General features: G+C 49.7%; 6 protein-coding genes across 6 annotated transcripts; 1 reads left to right on the top strand and 5 right to left on the bottom strand.

The window, feature by feature from the left end:
• Positions 1-162: 162 nt before the first annotated feature.
• On the bottom strand, positions 163-2,814 carry FIBRA_07290 (uncharacterized protein; the record flags this gene model as incomplete). The annotated part of the gene is made up of 15 exons (XM_012328976.1): positions 163-224; positions 280-314; positions 368-453; positions 508-630; positions 689-895; positions 1,072-1,236; positions 1,291-1,405; positions 1,470-1,627; positions 1,680-1,733; positions 1,790-1,894; positions 1,957-2,028; positions 2,081-2,098; positions 2,156-2,290; positions 2,349-2,474; positions 2,530-2,814. The coding sequence occupies 15 exons, from the start codon at positions 2,812-2,814 to the stop codon at positions 163-165; spliced, it is 1,746 nt and encodes a 581-aa protein (XP_012184366.1).
• Positions 2,815-5,332: 2,518 nt separating this feature from the next.
• FIBRA_07289 (uncharacterized protein) lies at positions 5,333-8,117 on the bottom strand (the record flags this gene model as incomplete). Its single annotated transcript, XM_012328975.1, has 11 exons — positions 5,333-5,653; positions 5,723-5,947; positions 6,010-6,078; positions 6,138-6,311; positions 6,384-6,626; positions 6,690-6,848; positions 6,903-7,038; positions 7,091-7,233; positions 7,282-7,347; positions 7,404-7,704; positions 7,771-8,117. The coding sequence occupies 11 exons, from the start codon at positions 8,115-8,117 to the stop codon at positions 5,333-5,335; spliced, it is 2,184 nt and encodes a 727-aa protein (XP_012184365.1).
• A 1,488-nt stretch (positions 8,118-9,605) lies between these two features.
• Positions 9,606-10,397, bottom strand: FIBRA_07288 (uncharacterized protein; the record flags this gene model as incomplete). Its single annotated transcript, XM_012328974.1, has 2 exons — positions 9,606-10,158; positions 10,198-10,397. 2 exons carry the CDS (start codon positions 10,395-10,397, stop codon positions 9,606-9,608), a joined length of 753 nt encoding a protein of 250 aa, XP_012184364.1.
• Positions 10,398-10,600: 203 nt separating this feature from the next.
• On the bottom strand, positions 10,601-14,893 carry FIBRA_07287 (uncharacterized protein; the record flags this gene model as incomplete). The annotated part of the gene is made up of 19 exons (XM_012328973.1): positions 10,601-10,714; positions 10,771-10,836; positions 10,888-11,013; positions 11,080-11,092; positions 11,142-11,219; positions 11,278-11,482; positions 11,541-11,640; positions 11,693-11,825; positions 11,876-11,985; positions 12,038-12,076; positions 12,138-12,491; positions 12,550-12,596; positions 12,648-12,913; positions 13,664-13,784; positions 13,833-14,281; positions 14,345-14,423; positions 14,472-14,550; positions 14,606-14,800; positions 14,861-14,893. 19 exons carry the CDS (start codon positions 14,891-14,893, stop codon positions 10,601-10,603), a joined length of 2,607 nt encoding a protein of 868 aa, XP_012184363.1.
• Positions 14,894-16,916: 2,023 nt separating this feature from the next.
• FIBRA_07286 (uncharacterized protein) lies at positions 16,917-20,145 on the bottom strand (the record flags this gene model as incomplete). Its single annotated transcript, XM_012328972.1, has 16 exons — positions 16,917-17,201; positions 17,255-17,455; positions 17,510-17,670; positions 17,731-17,923; positions 17,983-18,159; positions 18,223-18,586; positions 18,654-18,666; positions 18,725-19,157; positions 19,214-19,286; positions 19,348-19,421; positions 19,459-19,493; positions 19,549-19,639; positions 19,700-19,779; positions 19,834-19,855; positions 19,916-19,987; positions 20,044-20,145. The coding sequence occupies 16 exons, from the start codon at positions 20,143-20,145 to the stop codon at positions 16,917-16,919; spliced, it is 2,376 nt and encodes a 791-aa protein (XP_012184362.1).
• A 1,248-nt stretch (positions 20,146-21,393) lies between these two features.
• On the top strand, positions 21,394-23,079 carry FIBRA_07285 (uncharacterized protein; the record flags this gene model as incomplete). Its single annotated transcript, XM_012328971.1, has 7 exons — positions 21,394-21,484; positions 21,555-21,732; positions 21,851-21,874; positions 21,932-22,006; positions 22,060-22,219; positions 22,274-22,524; positions 22,719-23,079. The coding sequence occupies 7 exons, from the start codon at positions 21,394-21,396 to the stop codon at positions 23,077-23,079; spliced, it is 1,140 nt and encodes a 379-aa protein (XP_012184361.1).
• Between the last annotated feature and the right edge of the window lie 655 nt (positions 23,080-23,734).

The following is a 23,734-nucleotide window of genomic DNA, read 5'->3' as shown; positions in this document are numbered from 1 at the left end:
CGTCGTATTGACCGAGCGACATAATTGAGGTATCGCCTTCGCATCCAATCCCTGTTCATGCAAGCTCATGAATAATAAATATAAATATATCGGTGCGTAGTCCTTTCATGACGTATTGTTTTGTGCGTCGCGCATCTCGCTAATCGACATGGAAGACCGCGCTTATGACTGCGGAAGCGGGAGGTAGCACTGGTAGAGCGGGTCGCTCGGGCCCTCCCAGCCGACTGCGCAAAAAGGTGAGCATCAATACAGTCAAATGTCCGAAGCGTCAACACATACCGCATTGCCAGCACTGCATGACGCCATTGGGGTCACTGTTGTGCACACGTTCAGAGTCAGCGGGACAGAAGGATGGGACATGGCGCACTATTTCTTCTTGACTTCGAGCAATTCTGCGTAGTTGTCGCCCCAGTATGAGTAGGTATGGTTTGGCTCATAAACGTCACCCTCATTCTGGAAGAGAGGAATATAAATTAGTCATTGCATACATGAGTAAACGATACTCACAAAGTACGCTCCGCTTGTCGGGGTGATATCGCGGAATAACTGCACGTGGGACGAAACATTGAGATACGAAGCTGCGATCTCCTCCACCGTGCTGTTCCATTCCCAAGTTGCGTGGACCGACAGCTACACATATGATATCAACACGGCTCCCAGGACGAACAGCGTGGGATAGAATACGCACGTGCCATAGGGAGTCATACCAAGCAGGCGTGAAGCTCGTCGCACCCCGGGTGTAATTGTAGAGGAACGGCGTGCCCTGAACGACATACGGTGCCGCAAAGGGGAGTACCTCCGTGATTACACCCGAAAGCAGCGCCCGCCCCTCTTCAGTCTCAAAGAGCGAGGTTGTGAGCAATCGCGTGCCAAGCGTAATCTCGGGGCCAACGGCCTAATAAATGAGATATTAATCAGGTAAAGTCCAGAAGGATGCAGAGACAATAAAAGTGACTTTATGCGCGCAAAGGAGGGGGGAATAGAAGGGGAATTACGAGCCGTGAAATATACACGTCTTGATAGACCTATGGCGGAGGAAAAAAGGAAACAAGATGAAGAAAGGATACGCACAGCCTCAGCGTAAGTGACATATTTGTTGAAGAACGTGAGGTACGATGGAAGCTCTTCGACGATGGCGGTACCGCCCTGGGAGATAGCGAACTCAGCCGCAGCCTGCATAGAGGCGTTCGCGGCACTGTTGTTCATCAGAGGGTTCACATAGATTATAGTTCCGACCTTATCGAATATATTGTCAGAAAATCAGCTGGCAAGAAGGATCTCATCACTCACAGTGATATGACCACCCCAGCCTTCTTTACCCCACTTGTACGTCTCATTGACGAGGAGAGAGTACCACTCTGCGAGGTTGATGAGGTTCGTGTTACCCGCGAAGCTGATGGATGCACTGTTATGCGCACAAACACCATCATTAGTCTATGACATCCTGAGGGCGAATATAAGGAACGTACACCTGGAGAGTGACCTGTGGTGCGAGCTCGTGCGTAGACTCAATGACAACGCCCCATGTACTGCCTCCACCACCACGTAGAGCCCAAAACAGGTCCGAGTTCTCACATTGGCTTGCGGTGCGGTACACTCCGTCTGGGGTGACGATCTTGAATTCGAGCTGGTGCGCAGCATGAGTAACATTGAGGGGGGAGATGCATAGGAAGACATACAGCACGGTCTGCGGCGAGACCGAAAACGGGTGAGAGGATACTGTGACCACCACCCTAAAATGCCAAGAAAATGAGCGAGATCAGGGAGAAGAATGACAGAAAAAACATACGAGGACATAACCTCCACCAGCACCGATGGTCTGGTGGTATCCACCAATGAATGTCCTGTTGATACTGTCCGCAAACTCGTAGATATCCTCCGTGATTGCGCCAGGCTGCCATAAAAGCAAGTTAGCCCCCGTACAGTCCACACCCTGGAGAAAATAGATGCGCTCACTCCAATGGTGATGGCGTCGTAAGTTGATGATGCTGAACAGCCAGTAGGGACAAACTCGGGATTGTATGAAATCTGTGGCGGTATGCATGAGCGATGTGCTGCGTGTGTCGTCGAATGTACTCACCGAGTTCAAGTGGCTAACCTGTTTCCAATCAGGATTAGCGTCCATCCCTACGGGCACGCAAGGCAAAAGACATACCCAGAGAGCAACAGTACCCATGCCGGTAGACCTACCCTTGTAGTCGTGGCCCTTGTTTTTCACCGTCAGGTTCACTCCCGTCTTCAGTGAGAAATTCATTGCGGCTTGCACGTCCGTGTATGATTGTACATCGATCTACGTACCACGTCCTGCATGAGCACACGTAGAAAGAGGTGAGTAGCGACGCACGCACGTAGTACTCAGGGATGTTGCCGATCTGACAGTTCACGCCCTCGTATGCCGTGGTGTCATATGGGTCATTCGAGTTGAGCAGACAACCCGAATACGGCGACTTGACCTGGCACGTCTCCCATTGCGGCTGCCGGGATTGAATTATTCCTCAATACGTCAACACGAAAGAGGGCCGCACGCACCATCATAGACTGTCCAACAAAGTCCACGCGATACATAGGATCTGTGTAGTTCGCCTGGATTGCCGCGCATGCTGTCGCATTTGGTGTGACAGGCTCGCCATTGTACTCGGAGAAACATGGCAGCTCCCAGGGCGCGTTGAAGTAAAGCCGCCCGCCGAGAGTCGCGTTCAGCTTCGCGAGTTCGTTTGCGACGTTAGTGCGCTTGAGCAGGGCGCCCGCCGAGGGAGCGGCGCACGCGCTGAGGACTGCGAGTGCACGGAAGAGAGAGAGCCGACCGTTTGCCATCTTCGTCGCAGCTGAGGCCACACTGCAAGCTGCGCTCATAGCAGGTTTTTATATGCCGGGACGCGGCGGGGAAGAGGCTGCGAAGTTCCCAGGTACATGAGCAGAGCGTGCCGAGTCCGGCATGCATTTCTAGAAAGACGAGCCGCACCATGTGCATGGAAACAGGGCAGCGTTGCGAGCTTGCTGTATCCGGTATGGCGCGCAGATCGACGGAGAGGACACAGCGAGCCGGGAGGGAAAGGGCGTCAGGCACACCGGTCGTACTTGGTGGCGAGATCGACTTGATCCGAATGATCTGGGGTTTCCGCCGTCTGCTTAAGTGCACTGCTCCCACAACCAGAGGCGGAGGAGGGCTCACGACGTGGATAGAATGAAGCTTGCAGAAAGACCACGGCCAACTGCTTGCTAGGACACTAGACACGGACACCAGTAGATAGGCGGCAGAATCATCGAAATGAAACCATCGAGTCTGATTCGCATCCGACAAATGACGCACGTGAGGCACGCCGATATGATGATATGGCGTCCGGTATGTCCGGCCACAAATTAAGACTACTCTGAGACCGAGACCGACAGCTCACTGGAGGAATGCTGAGAGAGGTACAGTTGTTAGGTACCACCACAGTGCCTTTCTTCGTGTTTCCAAATCCCGAGGCGATGTCCACTGGTCCAGTTGGTATGCAGAATAATCATTGAGACCAGCACGTTGCCGGGCGGGAAAAGAGACTCAGATCACCGGCAGGACTCGGCCGCACCCCGCTCCGTCGACCGAGTCGGCAAGTCCTAGAGATCTGAGAGAAATGCGCTCTTAGCAGAGAGAGCCTCTGCGAAAGGATATGTTAGATTCAGCAAGCATGTAGTGGTATGAAAGAAAGAGGCGGTAGGACGCTGCAAGGGTACAGGTGACAAAGGCACGCTCGACACTCTTTGCACGTCAGAGCGACACTAGCACTGGCAATGATATTTCCTGACCTGCCAGGACAAATCCAGAGAGATATTATCGCCTCGTGTTAACACACTTATCCTATGCATAATCGACCTTAATGCAAATGTGGAGTGGAGCTACCTTGCAACTTGTGGATTTCAGCGCTCCTTCTAGTCCGTCTGCTCCAGTCCTGCCACTGCTTTCAATGCATTTTGTCGTCTCCGTATCAGCAAAGTCAAACAGCGCGTCCGCCGCGCTCAACTTCCTAGACTATTTCTGATCGGCGGCGCTCAACACGGACGCACGACATTCCGGAAGAAACGTTGATACAGCTCGATATGCAAACATCCGTAAGCTGGCCACGCAAATTCAATTTATAATTATACTGGCCATGAGCGGACGATGTTGGCTTATCAGATACGGGCGCGCGGGCGTATTCCGAAACCGTGGAGGCCTGGACCAGGAGAGTCCGAGAAAACTGGCGGCCTTCCTCGTCTACCGAGCCGCGCCGGGCATGCGTCGTGAACTCCCTGGAAATCCATTGCGCCTAGTCTAAATGTGTTGGCTAAAGCAAGTCCGAGCACAATCCAAACCGATCGCATCGTTGTGCCTGTGTAGTTCAAGGGGAACACACGCAAATCGAAAAGCCAATTCGGAGCGGCAGTTAGGCACAGTAACACAGACACGGCGGGCGAGTGCCTGATCGACGAGCCTCGAGGACTCAAGCAGCAAGATCATACTCTCGTACGAAATCTGTCCTGCCGATGTGTAGCCCTGCATGACGAGCGGCCCTGCGGATAAGCTGTTCCTTAATCAAGCTCGTCTGGCACCCGCGCTAGCATAGCACTGTCGGGATGGCGACAACTGCGGGAAAGTCGTAAGCAGCACTGGCAGCGGCTTGTGCATGGTACGAACAGCCTGGGGTGCCAATGCCGTACGCTCTACCAGCAGTAGAGTGGACGACCGCTACGCGAGGTGACACGTAACTCACCGAGATATCCGAGGTGTAAGTTTACCTCCGCCGAGTCTAAGTATACATGCTTTCACCTCTGAGAGACCTGGATATCACCAGCGGATCCAGATTTGTGAGCGACTGAGAAACTGAAGCGGATCGCCGACGACGGATGCAAGTACTTAGTGTACGGACCGTTTGGATCCAGGAACACGCTCGACCCACTTGACGCTGCCGTCACGGCCGCGACGCGTTTCGCATATCGTCACGTGTTCACTCAAAAAATTCGGCGGGCCCCGGGAGGCCGGATCAGGCCGGCTTGGTCGAGCTCATGTAGTATATATATAGTACCGAAGAGTAACAGTAATTGACTCTGGCCTTCGATCCGCCTCCCCTGATTATCACTAAATTTTCGTGCCAATGAATACAAACTTGGACACAGTAATGGCACCACCAGCTTCAGCCGCATTTACAGCACGATTGTAGCCAGCAATGCGAGACCTGTGAGCTTAAACATTTGACTCGTCACAAATATACAGATACAACTGTTCATGGTCCATACAAATACAAGTATGTGAGAACAACTAGCACATCTGCTTGGAACCAACAACAATATACACGCAGCACAGAAAAGGAGCACGCTATTTCGAACTTGTATACCACTGTGGCGTGAACTGCGGAGTAGGGGTCGACGTCGGTGTCGGGATCGGCGTAGATCGAGCCTCACTTTGAGGCTCAGTGTGTGCCCTGAGCTCTGCAAGTTTTGTCACGATGTGCTCAACGCCTGGACGGTCCTGCCACCTTAGCCAGCACGAGCTCATGAGTGCCCATGCATCATTCCCGAGGCCGTGTGCGACAATCTCCTGGTCTGCAGGACGCTCAGGTGGGTGGCCCGCGATGATCTGCCTGAGGACTTGTGCATCGTTTGAGGATTTGTAGTATGGTACGCGGTTGGTGAAGATCTAACCACCAACAGCAAATAGGCGGAGATGAGCAAGAGTCGGAGAATCAGTGGATGCACAACAACATACCTCCAGCATAACCATTCCCATCGCATAAATATCACTCGCGTAGGTGGGACATGCCCGTTCAAGGTCTGCGTCCTCTGGGTCAATAAGCTCAGGCGCCATCCAGCGTGTAGAACCCGCATCGCGATTCGTCACGGAGAACATCTCAAACGATGAACCGCTGACTACCGATGCCAGCCCAAAGTCACTCAACCTGGCCTGGCGGTTGTCGTCAATGAGGATGTTGAGCTGGTAATGGTTCAGATCAGCCATCGTGAAAACATTGAGTCGCTTCCTATGATGCTACCCACTCCCTTAAGGTCGCCGTGGACAACATCCCGAGAGTGCAGATATTGGAGTCCTTTAGCCACATCAAGAAGCTGGCGACAAGTAGTCATTCATATACTGTACACTCCGAGCAATAAGCGAACATGCTCACCAGCCTTATCCGGTTCTCCCCGGGATTCTTCTTCAAGTATTCCTTAATATTCCCATTGGCCATCCACACTGACACCATGCACATAGCAAACCGTTCTGTTTGGCAAATGCCTAGGAAGCGCACGATGTTGGGATGGGAGATGTATTTCCATACCAGCACCTCTTTGCAGAAATCCTAGGACATACCATCAACGTCAGCTCGCGAAGAACTGGCACTGGCGACCGCTGAGCCCTGAATGCCACTGACTTTGCGTATAGTGGGTAAAATCTCATCTCTATCCATGCGCAAAGATTTTACGGCGATGAATCGCTCCCCTAGCCTCGCTCGGTACACATCTCCAAAGCCGCCTGCTGCGACTGGCGCAGTAGGGACCTCCAAATCATCCGCTGGCAGTATCAGAGAAGTAGGAAGCAGTCCCCTCGATCCGCACAGTTTCCTATACGTAGGGAAGATCTTTTTGTAGATGGAGGTATCCGGAATATTGAGGACCTATTACACATTGAATCAGGAACCCATGTTGTAGTTTTAATCAACGAACATAACGCAGCTTACCCTATCAACGAGGTCGATGAAAGACTGGGCGTCCAGATCGTCCAGCTCAATGACTAACCGTACGTCATCCTCAGATGAGAGCATATAAACGATGGCATCCATCGTTTCTTCAAACCGGGGAGAGAATTCCGGGTCTGGGTTACTCAATGAACACTCCCACTATGAAAACTACTTTATTGTTCGCGATCGTGGCAACGACAAGATTATACCCACCATTTTTCTGACCGATTCCGGGCAGCTATGGTGCAGCCGGATCAGCGTGTCTTTTATCTCGGCCCATCCGACAAGCGACCAAAGCATATTCAGCAGTGACCACCGGCTGAAGCACATCCAGAGCTCCTGATACCATCTGAGAACGAGTGAAATCAGAGCAACGTCAACAGAGAAAGCGACATACATACTTTGCTGCATCACGTAGGTCAGCTGCTAGTTGAACATATGCTATATGGTCGCCAGCAACTCTGTTAGGATCGGCTTCGCGGAGAGGATCCTTGCAAAATGTTTCGAATGCACGGCCCATCTCGACTAATTGTGCCGATGTTCGCTACATATTTTGTCAACAATGAGGTGAGGACAGATCAGGCAAGCATACCTTGAATATATGGAACTTTTCGTATATTTTCTCGATGTGTTCGTAGCATGCCCGCACCGTCCACGCCTAAGAAACGCGATATAAAATACTTTATCAATGGAAACTCGAAGAAACATTCGTACATCTTTTCGAATTTTTGAGCATAAAGGCCGGATGCGGGGATCATCGTGCGGTGACGGGAAGAAATATCCATTGGTTTTCTGTGCAGATTTGACATCGCCATCGTTTGGTAAATGCTGAGAGGATGTTACGTTGCTTTGTTGGACCAGAGGGGTCTGGGCGTTGGCATGCTTCGGGATTACAGTCCGGCTCTCAAAAGTCACAGTGCGTTGCTGAGGCCTAGATGATCGGGAAAGGTGTTCTATAAAGTTTGGGATAACCCCTCCTTCCTTTTGTACGGGCGGACGAAGCGTAGGTTGATCGCTGTCACTTACGGTCAGCCCAGGCGAAGTATAATGACTGCGAATTCTATCGAGTATTATGACTTACCTACTAAGCGGAGGGCTATGTTGGTATGGCCGAGGAGAACTAGAACCCTCATCCAGCGGTCGGGGACCAGGGCTAGACAGTTGTATCAGGTCGACATCGTCAGGATCGACATCATACTGCAGCGGCCATGACGCAGAGCGAGTAATTTGCTCAGGAGAGGAACTGGCGAGAGGGGAGGGATGCTTCTCAGAGATGGATCGCTCCACTTGATGCGGCGAGGGATAAGGTCGCGAAGGACCTAGCGACTCCGAACGTCCATTCTTCTGCTGCCTTTCTCTCTCCTCCAAGATCTGAGAAATGCGTGGAGCCAGCGCTGAGGGTGCTGAAGGAGGAAGCGTAGCAAGCATGTCACAGAAAGAGGAGGTAGATCGCAACCTCGTCAGCGGAAGGCACTCCGTGAACTTAAGTCTTCACAGTTCGGCAGAATGTCCACTCCGCTGTAAGCATGACCTCCACATTGAGCACATCAATCACAAGTCTATCCTGTCAGAGCGGCTCTAGTCTACTAAATTCGCAATATCATGTGGTTTGGCTTCCATAACATGTCAAAATGTCAATGTTTCTCACCTGGGCGCCGGTAGGTGTGATAGCACACATCTAGACCAAGACACGAGGCAGTCTGCTGAGATAGTATTTAAGCAATATTTCGGCAATGAGTATCAGTAACATGCCCTGTATGCATGTAGATGGGCATACCACCGACTTTATGGTGCTAGCACAATGGTGATGTTCTACAGGGAGCCGCAAACATACCTAAGATATAAGTAGTCAAATGAAATGTATCAACTCGAAAGGTCTTAACGCACTGTAGTGCCCTCGGTGCACACTCCCACACCTTAGCAGCACTGGGCGATAGGCTTGCCGAACGGCATCAAGGCGGACATCAAGCCATTGACCACAATTCTGATACGGCAATTGATATTTCCGGGTGAGATAGTGTAGGTTTCCCAAAAAGAAACAATTGCTGAGACAGACGTCTGGGCCAATAGACGTCATTCGCAATTTAAACTTACATCTCATGAGGAAGCACACCTGACAGATCTAGAACAGACTCTCACTGCTTCAGTTCCACAGGCTTAGATACAGTCTGCACATGACAGCCAGCCACCGATACGCAAGTTATATGTTGAGTGCAGAAAGTGCAAGGCCTAAATACTGTCACGGTCTGATCAGTAAGTGCACAATAGATGATGGAGGACCAAAAAAAAAGATGAGTGAAGTCAACAAATAAACATTCAAAGTGGTGCACTCTACTATATCATGACCCATGTACTCACCATGATATGGATGGGGTGTTAAAGGGTGGGCGACCGAGGAAGATATGCACTTTAACCATACTGTGACAACTGCCTCTGAGTAGTTTGCCAGAAAAACAAATGCCATGAAAAATTGCGGGATGACTAGGAAGTATTAATTTGAAGTCAAATCCTTAGTTGCTTCAACTCTGCTAGAAGATTCGGCTGCGTCAATTTATATCTGGATATCTGACGCGCGCCCACGTTATGGGGAGAAGGGTGCCATTGACGGCGGGGAACATGAATGCACTCGATAATAAATACTTATTGACAGCTAGAGCCTGGAGGAGAAGACACAGAGGAGAGTGGTGCCACGAAGAGAGACAGAAGAACAGCAGTATAAGTTGGAAGTTTGGCGACTCGGTGGGCGCTTAAATGGCGCGCGTCCCTCTTACCACGTGACCGCGATTTACTAATGAGTCCCGGCTCCGGGATCAGCCGCCAGTGTTCAGAGTCTCTAATAGTACTTTGTACATAACAGGCTTGTCAGTTTGTCGTTGCCATAATTCTACCATTTCTAACTTCGCGTACATCTGACGATCAGTCCCCAACACGCCTGCGGTGAGTGGCACGCACATCCTCGGCATAATCAATCGCATCGTCCCATTCCAGCGCACTCCATTTCTGAGGATGAGCCAAAGCATCCTCAAAGTGTTTGAACGCTAATGCCATCTGCTGAGCACATTGTTCTGCAGAAATACCCCCGATGCCAGTAGCGAGACCTGGCATCAAAACCCGGCTGATCTTCACTCCTCCGTTCGTCTTGACGGCGCGATTGTGCTCATCCAGGGCGACGAGGAGCGACCAGACACAGTTGTATACGATTTCTCGATCCCACTCGACATTAATGGGAACACGCATGGTGGGGCACAACGCGATGTATGAGCAGCTGTGGCGATTGTTCGCGCATGATGAATTAAGTAACGAGACGAGTGTGCAGGACCCAGGAGGGGCATAACCGCGCCATCGGCGGTAAAGGGCCGCTTGTGCTAACTTTGTTGGGGCCTCGAGCTCTTCAGCTGGTGCCAAGGCTTCAGCCAGGAAGAAGTCAAAGCTGTCGATGGGAATGAATGCATAATGAGTGATCATATGTCTATCTTTCGTTCAATCAGATTAGGGGCTATGTACTCACCCTCCGTCTAGCCGTCCATATGAGTTGGCAGGCGAGACGATACAGTCGAACTGGGACGCTGGCCCGCTCAGGTCTGCCAATTTGAACTGTAAGGTGATGACCTTCATGCCAAGGATGTGAGGGATGTGTTTCTCGAATGCGATTCTCCATTGCTCTACGAGATCGGCTGAGATGTCCAGGAGAGTGAACGAGCAATCCATCACTTGTTCAAAGATGTTGTAGTCGAAAGGCAAGTGCTAAGCGTCTGTTATAGCGCCCGCATGCTATAGCCTATAGGGCGAGGATCGATCGCTATCCTCACGCTCCTTGATGATTTAACACTGTGATTCCACATGCAAGGCGTGTGCTGTTGAGAGCGCACGGGTGGGTAAATGCGAGTAATAGTACGGATAGGTCCTCGTTGTCAGTTCTTCGGAACGTCTACAAATTCTTCCACCACCCAGCTCAAGTACTTCTGCCATTGTTTCTCCCAGAGAGCAAGGGCATTCGCTTTCTCGTCCTCTGCCAACATCGAATGCTAGACATAATCACTTACATCAATTAGAATTACTACGAGATGGAGGCGAAGATCACCTTGATGCTATCTCGTGCAAATTCGCCAGCAGTTATCAACCCCGTGACTTCGCTCGCGACAAGTACCTATGTACAACATATTAGAGCAGGCGACTATAGCCGGCATGTAGCATTCACCTGGAAGAAATCAAACGACAATCCCATGTTACCGAATACGGCGGGATCGTCTGAGCATAGCGATACATGAACACCATGATTCACAAGCACGGGGAGGGGATGCATGGGCATGGAGGAGGTCAAACGCTATTTCAAATCCAGCGTAGTGAGCACTGCAGCCAAGTTGAGAACATGTAGTAGAGGTTTACTGACCAGAATCTCATTTCTGCCAAAGAAATGAGTAACGCGCCCATTTGAGTGATTATAGGACGCACGATATAGGGCACACTTCAATGGCGATGCCTTTTTCTCTGCAGATGTCCATTAACCTCGGATGCTTGACCAGCGAGAATCTGATAGCCCAATCAAGCTGTAATCAATATTACCACTATATTATGCAATTTTGCTCACCCATGGCCGATTCGCTTCGTACCAAGTAGAATAGCATCGTATAAATTCATGTCCGCAGCACTCCCGTCGCCTAGAGTTTCTCCTGCGTGGAAGATAAATGGAACATGCACACCAACTTCTTTCTGACGCTCAACGAACTTTGCTAGTGGCTCAATGTAATCGATAAGAGGTTTAAGTGAATCTTCATGCCCAACAAGGTCAAATCCTGATTGTTTTGCTTTTTAAGAGATTTATCTCCATAGGCATGTTTGATCCATGCTTACCTGCAATGAGATGCGGAAACTCCTTCTTTAAGGCGAGACAGTCTTCTAAGTACCAATTTAGCTCTTCGCAAGTAATAGAACGTATGGTCGTGTAGATAATCTGTGAGATGCTGTTTGTTCAATAGGAGATTGTCCTAGAAACTCACAATTACCTTTGCTCCAACGAACTCGTCTTCGCGTCCCTGGCGTCTGAGCTCTACCTTTACCTCGTTGACGACCGCATCAAAAGCGATTAGCCACTCCCTATGGGGAACATTTTCCTCCCCGTCTGGCCCGGTCATATACCTACGGAACAATGAAGAGATCGCTCTTATAAGGATCTACGATGTACGTACTTGGCAAGGAAATTAATACGAGCCTCCACGTAGGAAATGCCGTCTTCAATAGAGGACCAAATGAAGCGCCGGATATACTCGTGCCATATGGGCATAAAGTACACGAGTGGCTTGGGCAAAGACATAAGCACCCATTACGCTACAGTTCGACGGAATATTTACGTGGCCAATGCGAAATGTACTTGTGAATTTCGCCCAAATCTAAGAAATCGGCTTTCAGCGAAGTTCACAAAGCATGGATCAAGCAGAGATGATGGAAAACCTTAGTAGTCGTGTTGTGAGTTCCGTACGCCTCCAAAGGGTTAATCATCAGTGCCCTGACGACCCAGTCGTCGAATCCAGCAGGACCACCGAGGGCTGGGTCAAATGTCTCCCTCGCCTTGTAGAAGGGAACCCAACCACCTCTTGGGTATGCTTGGTCGGTAAGAGAGATCAGATTCGAGAACTGATCAGCAGGGAGGGCCTTGAACTCCGGAATCATGGCCCTGATGTTGTTGGCGGTCAAAGAGGCGGGCGAGCGGACATGTAATGCTGGCTGACCCAACGCGAGCTCGATCAAAACGCGCACATTGACGGTCGCGTCCAGATGAGCGTGCAGAAGGGCACCTTTTGGCATCTGAAGGCACCGTTTCAAAACCAATCTCAGCTGATCCGATAACAATCCGTTTGCGAACCTTGGACAGTATTTGGAACAATCTCGTCTTCATCACAATGTCACGACCTAGCTTATATGAAGTTAAAACGATCATTAACAACTACATTGGCCACATACCAGTCAAGAAAGCCATTCCGGGGAACACATTCGGCGTCGTGTCATCCGGGGTATAATCGAAGATGGTCGTGCTCTCTGTACCCCATACTGATACCGCCTCAGCGGATCGAATGGAGCGCACTATATTATCTGCGCGTTTCTCAATATTGGTCAGCCTTTGAAGCTTGTTCGTGTCTACACGCCGGGCTCTATCCTCTTGGATTAGCTGCTGGCGTCGTGCAAAGTACTCATCCGACATAGCTCTCCGTGAATCCTTGATTGAGTGCCTGACGTGATCTTGAGGTTTTGACTGAAGATATACGGGGATCCTCGCTGAGTTTTCTTAGCCAGGGGCCTCTTGGACGAAGGCGTAGTGTCACATCCGTTGAGATTTGTCTACGCCTTGGGCTGACTCGGAAGCGAAACAAGCTGCCGTGTCCGAGTCATGACTGGAGCCTTAGGGTTAGGTGTTAGCGTTTCGCCACCGGCCCGCCCTTAAAGCTTAGGTCTTAAGCTTGGCCGTCCGCGTATGCATGCAGCATTACACCCCAAAAGCCATTCTTCAAGGCTGCTTAAGTGAGACCACTTCAGATTGATTTTTTCCCCAGACTCAACGCGATCAAGATGAGCATCCCTTGTTTTGTGTCAAGCTCAGTGCAAAAGTTGAGCTCGTTCTACAACAGAATGAAGAACGAAGATCTATAAATTGTGACCATACATATCGGCGATCATAATAACCAGAATACAGGGGTGCGAGTGCAGGTGTCGCGTACCCGGTAAGAGATTGTAAATCAAACGAGCACCGTCCAAATAATCCTCAGACAACTTCAAGACAATTTCTGTGAATCTAATCCGTCTCTGCATGCAACCTCAATAGCATCACTTTCTTGCAAACTGGGCATTGCATATTCGACGCAAGTTCTTTGAGGATGCAGCTTTCATAAGAGGTTAGCCATTGTGCAGAATGCACATTAGATTCTTTGTTTCACCTCTGACAGAAAATATGACCGCATAGCGTTGCTGTCGGCTGAACACACGGGTCTTTCATACAAAGTCTACAATGCCACGAAAGGGACTTCGGCGGAGTCGAGGAGACGATGGGAATAGGGACAGAGGGCTTTGGCATGTCATGCACAGTCAAATCCGTGTCCGTTGTATCTGCAATACAATTAGCAAGACCTCCAGATAAACAATCGTTGCACTTACTTCCCGCAGGAGATACGGAGGAAACGGATGCTGAACGATCTGGAGGCGGACGGGACGATGCCGAACTCATACCCGACGAAGAGTAACTTGAAGAATCTCCAGTAATGGATTGCCGCACGGCAGGCCGCCTGAACGTCGTAGGACCCAAGCTCATTCCGAGAATACTACGAGGAGATATCGCTGGAGAACGCGATGCGACAGTTGACGGACTATTTCGCGTCTCTACTCCGAAGTATTCAGATGCCTTGCCCACGGATGAGCCCACTTCTACCTGATCCGAGGAGGCAGGAAATACAGACGCTCTTGGTGTCATCACGGAGGTGGAAATAGCTGACGGCGATTGACGATACGATCCATCTGCGGACGCAGGAGCTGATGGTACAGAGAATAAAGACATACTCGTAATACTAGACGAGCGTCCAGATACGATAATTTGTGCACTATCTCCGCTATGGGAGTCAAGGGGCAGCTCTATGAGTGACTTCTCCGACATAATTGCTCGTACAACTCACTTAGGTTCGCGTAGGGTCCTCTGAGAAACAGCCGGCGAAGGCTGAAACTGCTGAGCAGTTTGCACAGGACTAGGTTTACCTACTACGTATAAAAATATACCGAGAATCACCGACAGAGGGTACGAACCAAGAGAAGAAATGGAACGTAGAGATGGTTCAGAGACTGCGCGAGGCACATGGTTTGTGGGCGGAATGCCGTTGGAAGCCTGTCCCATAAATTATATTTTACTAATCAGTCATGGAACAAGAAAGTGAGCTCACGAAGTGAACCAGCACGTCAGATGCAGGAGTCTCCGGTGATGAGTGGACAGTCTGGGGTTGCGATGTAGGGATCGGACGTGGGAGAGGAGAGACTGGCAGCGACTGAATCTGCGAGAAATCAGTTTCATTGATAGAGCGAGCACTCAGGGCGGGCGAAGGGTTGGCAGTGAGGGGTAGATGCAACATATCCATATGCTACGATCATCGACATTCATGTCAGTTCTGAAGAGAGGCCAACATACCTCGATATCTTACCTGGTCATACGCGACTTCATCTTTGAAACCCATCTCACACAAGTTGCATTGAGGGTGTGCATCGGAATCCTTGTAGTGTTGGTGTAATTCTTCTACTGTTCGGAACAATCGACTGCACAACACGCATCTAGTGTTTGAGTGCACGGAAACAGTGTGCTGCAGAGTATTCAGCAATGACAATATTACAATCTGGAGCAAACCACCGGAGAATCTCACCTCTGTAAACAATGTCTCTGTTTCAAAGCCATCCCCACAGATGGGACATTTCGGATGATCAAGTGACTCTCTATAGTGTTGTTGAATCTCTTCCCGGAGATAGGCGCGATGACAGGGCTTGCAGCGTACGAGATGGGCCTCCGCCATATGCTATATCGTTGAAGAAGTCAAAACAAACGCCGTATTACTATGAGTACAATACACCTACAGCAGAGAGAAGGGCATGATCTCGAAATGCTTCTGTGCATCTGAGGCAAGATGGATGAACGTTGGACTCGCGAAAATGTTGCTTCAGAAGAACTTGAGACCCGAAAACAATCTTGCAGTCCTCGCATCTCGCTAGAAAGAAGGTATGTTGCTTCGCCGCAGCATGCTGCTGATACGCCTCTGTAGAGTGAAATTCTTTAGAACATGAGGCGCATAAACATTTGAGTACTGCCATAACGGCTGAAAGACCTTTGCAGGGGCCGTTAAGAGGACGCAATTGCTTGCCTGTCGGTGGGCGAGCTTGCAGATATACTGGAGCTGATACCTCGTGCCCTCCTCGAGGACTTGGTTCTCGAGGAAAGGCTGGCATACGTCAGGAATGGGAACCACTGTCTCATGTAAACCGCGAGTTGAACATCAAGAAAAGCAAGGTTTGGCACATAACAGGTGACAGAGTGAAGTTCAACACTCTCGGAACACCAGCAATCGTAAAACGTGCGTTTTGTGTAAGTGGTGGGGTTGGCAAACTGCTTACGGAATGCTAGGGCATGTGCATAGTTCCCTAACATTCTACGCGATAGCGTCTGTCCGCGTGCATCAAAAGCCATAGTCCTGATGCTTAGCAGAAAAGGAACACACCCCGTAGGGCGTAGAGAATCCAATTGCATCGTTTGACAAAAGCCGAGATGATGGAGAAATCAAATGTGTAGACATCCCTAGCTTTTGATTGGCATGATGGATAAAGATTTCCCCAGAGCACGTTTTTCTGTATCCCAGCGGCTTTCATCTCGCAGAGAATAGGTCTCCGACAGCAAGACGAAAAGTCTCTGGTCTTCTGGCATGAGCATGAATCTAAAAGTCGCACGTGAATTCTGACTGGAAAGACAAACTGAAGAAATGCACACGACTCGGCTATGTACAATCATTCAGATTCCACGATGATGTACAATCTCCCGGGCGCGAAATTCGAATTGACGAGGTACATAATTTTATGTGCTCCGAGGTCATCGGATCCATTCACGAGTGACCGACATGCGCTGGCGGTTCGGCGGACGCGTTAGATGCAAGTTTCGGCGATGCAATCCTCGAGGCTTCCTGGAGCCAGGTCTCCTGCAGTTCTCAACGAGGTAATCTGCAATAGATAAGGTATCAGTCCAGACCATTTACCTATCAATCTTGTGCAGTGCCTGACCCGAGTAGAATAACCTGCGCCTTGACCACGCGCTCTAAGGGGCCATTCCCAACTTAACAGGTGGTTGTGTTTGTTCAGCTGGGCCTCGAAGGATACGGAGTCCCGCATTCAAGTCGAGCTGAACATCTCCTGCAAAAAGCGTTCAGTCAGTAATTCACAACTTCTTGAGATAAGTGTTCGAGTTTCGAGACCCTTCGCAACTCATTTGAGCTGCCAAATTCGTAAAACGGTCTGCGTCTGGGTGATATAATTACTCCAGGTCCACCGTCACAGGTGACCACGATCGTAGGACGAAGTATTTTGATTCATATCACTTGCATCACTAAAAGTACAAGTACAAAAGCGTTCGCTCAAGTTTGGAAACTGCTTCTGCGATGCCTATCATCAGAGTGTTGGCTACTCGAACGACGACCTAAACATTACCCACCTTGAACCACGGCCTTACTTCAGTGCCGCTTTCAGCTCAGCCATATCCCTGATTGGAAGTCCGCACGTAAAATTCTGACACACGCGCACATTCGGCTGCGCGCTTCGTGCATCGGCGTTGCCACTTCTATCCGTGTTGATGTCTGTGAGGAGGCTTCTCAGTGTACCATTTACCTTGGCGAGCTTCCGTGGCGGGTTGGCAGGGTCGAGATGGATGAGAACGCGATTTGGTACAAAGCGTTCGCGGATAGCCTTTAAGTAAGGAGATGGGAAGGAAGCGGGAGACTCCGTCAAGATAATCTGTGCACGAGATTCAAGACTCAAGACATAATAGAAAAAAACACGGGTCATACTTGTTTGTATCCCTTTTCCCTACACATCGCGGCGCTGACCATTGCTGCGAGGGCATATGGGGCCGCTCCGAGAAGCTGGGCATTGGATGCGAGAATGCTCTTAGCTTTCTCATCGTATTCTTTATGTCTGTCCTCAGCGAAGTGTGAAAGACGCAGGAGATTCGACAATGTAACCGACACTGCGCTGGGCTCAGCACCATCCTGCAACACATCTGGTCAACTCAAAACAGCTCCATTGACAGAGATCGAACAAACCTGCGCGTCCTTCATTCGAATGAGGATATGTTCGTCTGGCGCAGACGCAAAGTACCCGCAACCCTCTGCATCGAAGAACAGCTCGTCCTGCTTCTCCTGCAAACGTATCGCCCATATCACATATTCTTCCTTGCCACAAGCTTCATACAGGTCCAACAATCCTTCGAGGTGAGATATTAAAGTTAATATTCACGCGTGGAATGCAGAAAAACAAAACATACCTTGGATCAAGAACGCGTAATCATCTGCTTGTCCTTTCGGGCCCGCACCTTCCCGCCAGCTTCTCGTCAATTCTCCGCTCGCCTCGTTGTACAGCTGGGCCCTAAGGAATGCAGCAGAGCGTTCCGCTAGCGTAAGAGCCTGTACAGCCTCTTCCCCCTCAAACGTCTCGGTAGCTCTAGCGAGCCCCGATATCTGCATGAAAGTGATGAAACTGGTTGTCACAGATGTGATTTCGAATGTGCGGAACTCACCATTAGACCATTCCAACAAGTCAATATCTTGTCATCGAGATGTGGTCTTGGTCGATTTTCATCTCTGAATGCTCTGAGTTTGTCCAAACTGTGCTGCAGCGCACACCGTACTTCTTCGACCGGCCTTCCGAATTTCTCCGCAGCCTCTTCAGGTGTGTGTGCCATAAAAAGCACATTCTATTAAACCGACGGGGGTGAACATGTGAAATTGTACTCGGCATCACGGCAGAAGGCCCTCACCTGACCCTTAAGTTCCCCTTGAATATCATGCATCGGATCGCAATTACCGTCCTCCTTGACCCCGTACGCCCACACAGCCACCTCCGCATCTTCTCCAAGGATCCTGCTGAATTGGTTTGCGGTCCACGTGTAGAAAGCACCTTCTTTTGTCTTCGTGCTGTCTGCCGCCGGGAGTGAGTCCGCATCCTCCGCACTATAGAATCCTCCTTCTGGGCTGGTAAGGTGTCGAGGAAGGTAAATGAGGATCGAGCGAGCGAGAGCCAGGAGAGTAGTGCGAGTAGAAGATAAGGGAGGCCCATCTGACGAATGAGGGAGTAAGGACGCAAGTTCAAGTGCGGACGTGAGGAGTTGCGCCTGATCGTAGCTAACAAACGTAAGAACAGTGTTAGTGTGTACGCTCACATACTGACGCCAGATCAGAGCATACGTACAGCATCTTCTCGACTATACGACCGAACCACTTTTTAATTTGCGTGATTCTGTGACCCAAGCAAGCACTCACAGTGCGGTACATGCCATCGTTCATCCACCGAATATCGCGCAAAGCCACCCTCTACGACGTCGTGTATGCCACCCTTGTAAATCTGCACGAGAGTCTCCGCTGCCATATCGCGCGCATGTTCCGCCTCTTCCTGTTTACTCTTAGGCTTGCTGGAAGGTTCACTCAACTTGCTATCCTTGCCATCCTCTCCTAGACTCTCGGCGTCGAGATGTTTTAGCACTTCGTCTGCATTCTTTTGCTCCCCGGCGCCGCTATCCTTGGAATGCATGCGTAGTGCGGCATACCGAGCGAGGAACTGGGTCGTCTGCGAAGGTTGAGGAAATTTCGGAGCACTACTGAACCCACCGTAACGTGTGTCGAAGCGCTTTGCAAGACGCGCATACACAGTAAGAGCTAGTGACACGACAGGAAGCTCGTCTGTTCCCGATTTGACCTGTCAAGGCTGTCAGATTCGCACAGTTGACATAATGCACTAGTGAGTATTCAGACATTTGTAGCATCACGTAGCGATTCGATGATCTGCTTTCCTGATGCCCGGCATCGATCAGGGTCGCTCTCCCAACTACATAAGCCATACATGATTCAGATCAGGTAGCCAAACAAGAATACAGATAATAACATACATATCGGCCAGCTTGTAGAGAACCTGTCTGAACCGCCCGGGAGGAAAGTAGGTCTGCGGAACGGGGAGAGAAGGCTAAATCAGTATGAGCTAACAGAAATGAGTAACATACCCCCGCAAAGAATGGGTGCAATTCCGGTGTGAGCCCTAGAACACGAATTCGTCAAAGAAAGCAGTGTAGCCACAACGTAGCTAGCCTTACAAATTGACATTGGCCATCCCCCACCGCCACTGGATGCTTGCAGGAAGGTCATGTACAGTCGATCGACATCTGGGCGTTCTTCTCGATCCACCTGAATGCGCACAGCATGAGCGAGCCCTTATATAGGCCGTATATATAGAGGTAACCGGACCTTAATGTTGATATAGTGCTCGTTCATGAGGTTTGCAGTGACTTTGTCCTCAAACGACTCGTGCGCAAGGACGTGGCACCCTACACAGTTTCCCCATGTGAAAATGGCTATAATGAGTGCATGAGATAGCGTACAGTGGCAAGCAGAGTACCCAACCTATCGAGATGCATACTCATTTAGTGGCGTTCGGTGTATATGGGTCGTGAATCAACTCACGGACAGGAAAATGGGTTTATCTTCCTGCCTAGCCTTCTCAAATGCCTCTGGTCCCCATTCGTACCAGTCAACCTACGACAAACAACTAGTCTGCGATAGTGGAGTGCACGCCACAAAAGCCAACGCACTGGATTTTCTGCATGCTGAAGCAAGTATGGACTTTTTGCATGAGAAAGACGATTCAAATGGGAAGGCTTTTCGCTACGCTGGATCAGTGTGTGAACAGACATGATACGGATGAATTGTGCAATAGCTGGCGCAGGTTTTCGACTATTGGTCCAGTTGAGAGGCTGTGCGAATGGTCCGAGGCCAAAACAAAGTCGTTTACACAGACGTGTTGAAAGCTGCGAGCGAGGGGGAACAAGCATTTCCAACGCTTGACACTGACAATGGCATTGCCGTAGACCTAAAACTGGCCAATGATGAATCGATGAGGAGTCGTCGACGTCAGGCGGAGCCGGGGGAAATAGACACGCGGCGGAAGGGCGAGAGTGACCCTAACCTGCCCTAACCCCGCGCCCGAAGTCCTCTCTCCGGTCGATTTGCTTTCGACTCCATTTTATCCCACTGTTTTGTTCTCTTCCATCTCCGGTCGTACTTCTGCAATAAACAAACAAACAATATCCCGCGGCAAGATGCGTTTGGGCACCTTATCCCTCTCCAGTGGGAAAGCAGCAGCATGTGCGAGACGTGGTTCAACATATCATATCCAAGTATCAGTGTCGAGTCCTAAACCCACGGTGGCTCTTCGAAGTTCGCTCTCGTGGTACCTCTTGGCCTCTTACTACTACTGGCTGCGACACCGACAACACTGACTTAAGCGTTTCCCACCGTGACTCGGGGCATCGGTGTGAAGTCACCGTCGAGACTCAAGAGCCAGCAATCCTGATAGAAATTTATATCGCAAGCTGCTATTCCTGATTTAGTCTCGCTCTCGACTTGGATTCTCGTTGCAGAGTTTGACTTTCACTTCATTCCACCGGGTTACTGTGGATCGATCTACTATGTCACTCGACGGCGGATTGCTCCTCACCTGCACGTTTAGTTTTGTCAGGCTCTCTATTCGTTCAAAGATATAACTCTAGCCATGCGTGTATTTGTAGTGCTCATACGTCTGGTTCAAGCGATTCGAACCAAATGATGCAACCTCTTTAGCTATTCTACTCGCCGCCATTCCTGCAATCCCAGTTCTGCTCCTGCGAACCCCTTTGGATTCGACACTCGCTGCCATTCTATTCACATGTCCCACCTACTTTCTTGTCCTCGTATGCTCTATCGTAGCCTATCGTGTCTCGCCGCTTCATCCTCTATCTAAGTATCCTGGTCCACTTCCATGTAAGATCTCAAAGCTTTGGTCTGTGCTTGTAGCGTTTCGAGGCCAGCAATACCTATACTTCAGGAAAATTCACAAGAAGCGCGGTCCTATTGTCCGTATAGGTACGTTGTTCGGTGCCTCACGGCTGTCTTGATGACAAGAGATGGCGCCACCAGGTCCGAATGAGTTGTCGATCGTGGACATTTCTTTACTTCCGTCCATACTTGGTGTTGACGGGATGCCCAAGGGTCCTTGTAAGTCATTTTCAGTCTGAAAGCTTGGAAATATATGTCCTTTCAGTATGGGATGGACGCAAAATTTCAGGCAAGAGAGGCACCGGCCTGAAGAACGCCAAGGGAAACCTCATCGGTGCCCGTGATAAGCAGCAGCATGCTGAAGCACGGCGCGTCTGGAACCGCGCGTTCGGCAGTGCCTCTATCAAGACTTATGAACCCATCGTGATTCGACACACTGCTCAGCTTGTTGATGAACTGAAGAAGAAGTGTGACTTGGCTGAGGAAGACAGCATGCAAGTGGATTTATCTCAATGGCTGAGTTTTTTTTTCGTTAGTGGTTCCATTTTAGTATAGTGGATAGTGATATGCTCACGTCATGACCAGTTTTGACTTCATGGGCGATTTTGCGTACGTGATATTCGCTTTGAGCGGGCGATAACACTCTGAACACTTTGTCCTTGGTAGATTCGGCGAATCATTTGATTTGTTACAAAATGGAGATAAGAGTGGTCTGGTACACATGATGGAGGAGGGCCTGTAGTAATTCTCCATTGATAGTTCACATAAATATGTTGTCTGATCAGCACGATCAGCCTCCCATCACTCATGCAGCATATCCCATGGTGTAGTGAAGCATTTGTAATGTTTCCCTTCTTTGGGAAGCAGATGAGACGCTTGGGCGAATTTTCCTTCCATCAGGTTTCAAAGCGACTGCGAGAAGGTTCCATTCGTGACGACCTATTCTACCACCTTGTAAGGCGTTTTTTCGCAATCTGGTAATGTCCTACACTGAAACACATGTGTTAGAATGCTGAAACCCAACAGGACGGTGCAGGTCCACCTCCCTTGTCTGTCACAGTGTCCAACTCAGTGACAGCTATCGTTGCGGGCTCCGATACTACGGCATCTGCGCTCAGCAATGCCTTGTATTACATACTTTCTCATCCACCTTGTTATGCGCGTCTACAAGCTGAAGTGAATGCTACATTTCCGATCGAAAATGGAGAACCAACAGACTCAGCCAAGCTCGCACAAATGGAGTATCTCGATGCTGTGATGTCAGTTAGTGTGCTATTTTCCTTGCCGAGAAGTGCTTATTCTTCCACTAGCAATGAGTCTATACGACTCCATCCTCCGGTGCATACATCTTTGCAACGTGCGCCAGCCGCCGGAAGTGGTGGACATCTACTGGGCGACAGGCATGCCTTATACTCATAATATTATATATAAGACTCAAATTCCACTCTTCTAGCATCTTCGTCCCGGAAGGCACAGCTATCCACGTACCACCGTTCCTCTACCATCGTGACCCTCGATACTTTTCCCCAGACCCTGATCGGTTCTGGCCCGAGCGCTGGTTGTCACGCGCAGATGCGGATGTTGTACTGAACACGAGTGCGTTCATTCCTTTCTCAATGGGACCTGCAAACTGTGTAGGGAGGCCGCTCGCACTCATTGAGATTCGCATGGTCTTGGCTTATATGCTCCAAACATTCGACATACGCTTTGTAAGCGGTTTCGAGCCAAGGGTATACGAGGAGCAGTTGCAGGACCTTCTTGTAACTCGCAGGGGGGCTTTGCCGGTGACTCTGACTCTTCGCGCTGGTCGTTAAATCTTCGAAGAATTGTGCGCGTTCACTGGTGTATGTACATACATGAAGAGGCTGCTTAGTGATTAATATGATGGGTTTTATATGGTTGCAAAAATGGGTTAAATCTATTCAGATTGTCGAAGTTCGATAGAAGTAAGTACTAGCATTAGTGATAAATTAAATCCTTGCTCACCTTTCATTGAGTTGAAGATAGTAGAATTTCCACGACAGCTATCGCATTATTGACATGGATATCTAGATGGATGTACGGATCAGATTGTTGCAGATGAGGTAACCCAGTCTCTTTGTTCATTTATAACAACAGTACGAGATAGTATAATAATGGAAGCTAAATCAGGTCAGCGCATTTTAAGTTGAATCAATCGTGCGTTAAAATTGATCCCAATCGCGGATCAGGATGACCACGTCATGATAATCACTGCCGATATATATGCTCACATGTTTCTTACTGTCAGCACGAGGTTTCGGGGCCCCCAGAGCCTCGCGAAGAGAAAACCCGCTGTTTCTTGTCGTTGTCGTGCGTGTGCCAAGCGTGATTGGGATTGCTCGATACTAACACTGGTAATATCTCGTAGCCGACTGTCTTGCACATAAATTGGAGGTGTCCACTTTCTCAAGACAGTCCAGACGTGGCCATGTCGCAGCAAATTGCTAT

The sequence above is a fragment of the Fibroporia radiculosa genome (assembly GCF_000313525.1).
Source record: "Fibroporia radiculosa TFFH 294 genomic supercontigs, scaffold12541, whole genome shotgun sequence".
Classification (NCBI taxonomy): domain Eukaryota; kingdom Fungi; phylum Basidiomycota; class Agaricomycetes; order Polyporales; family Fibroporiaceae; genus Fibroporia; species Fibroporia radiculosa.
Note: the sequence above shows the minus strand (reverse complement) of the source record. Positions and strands in the feature narration are given on the sequence as shown.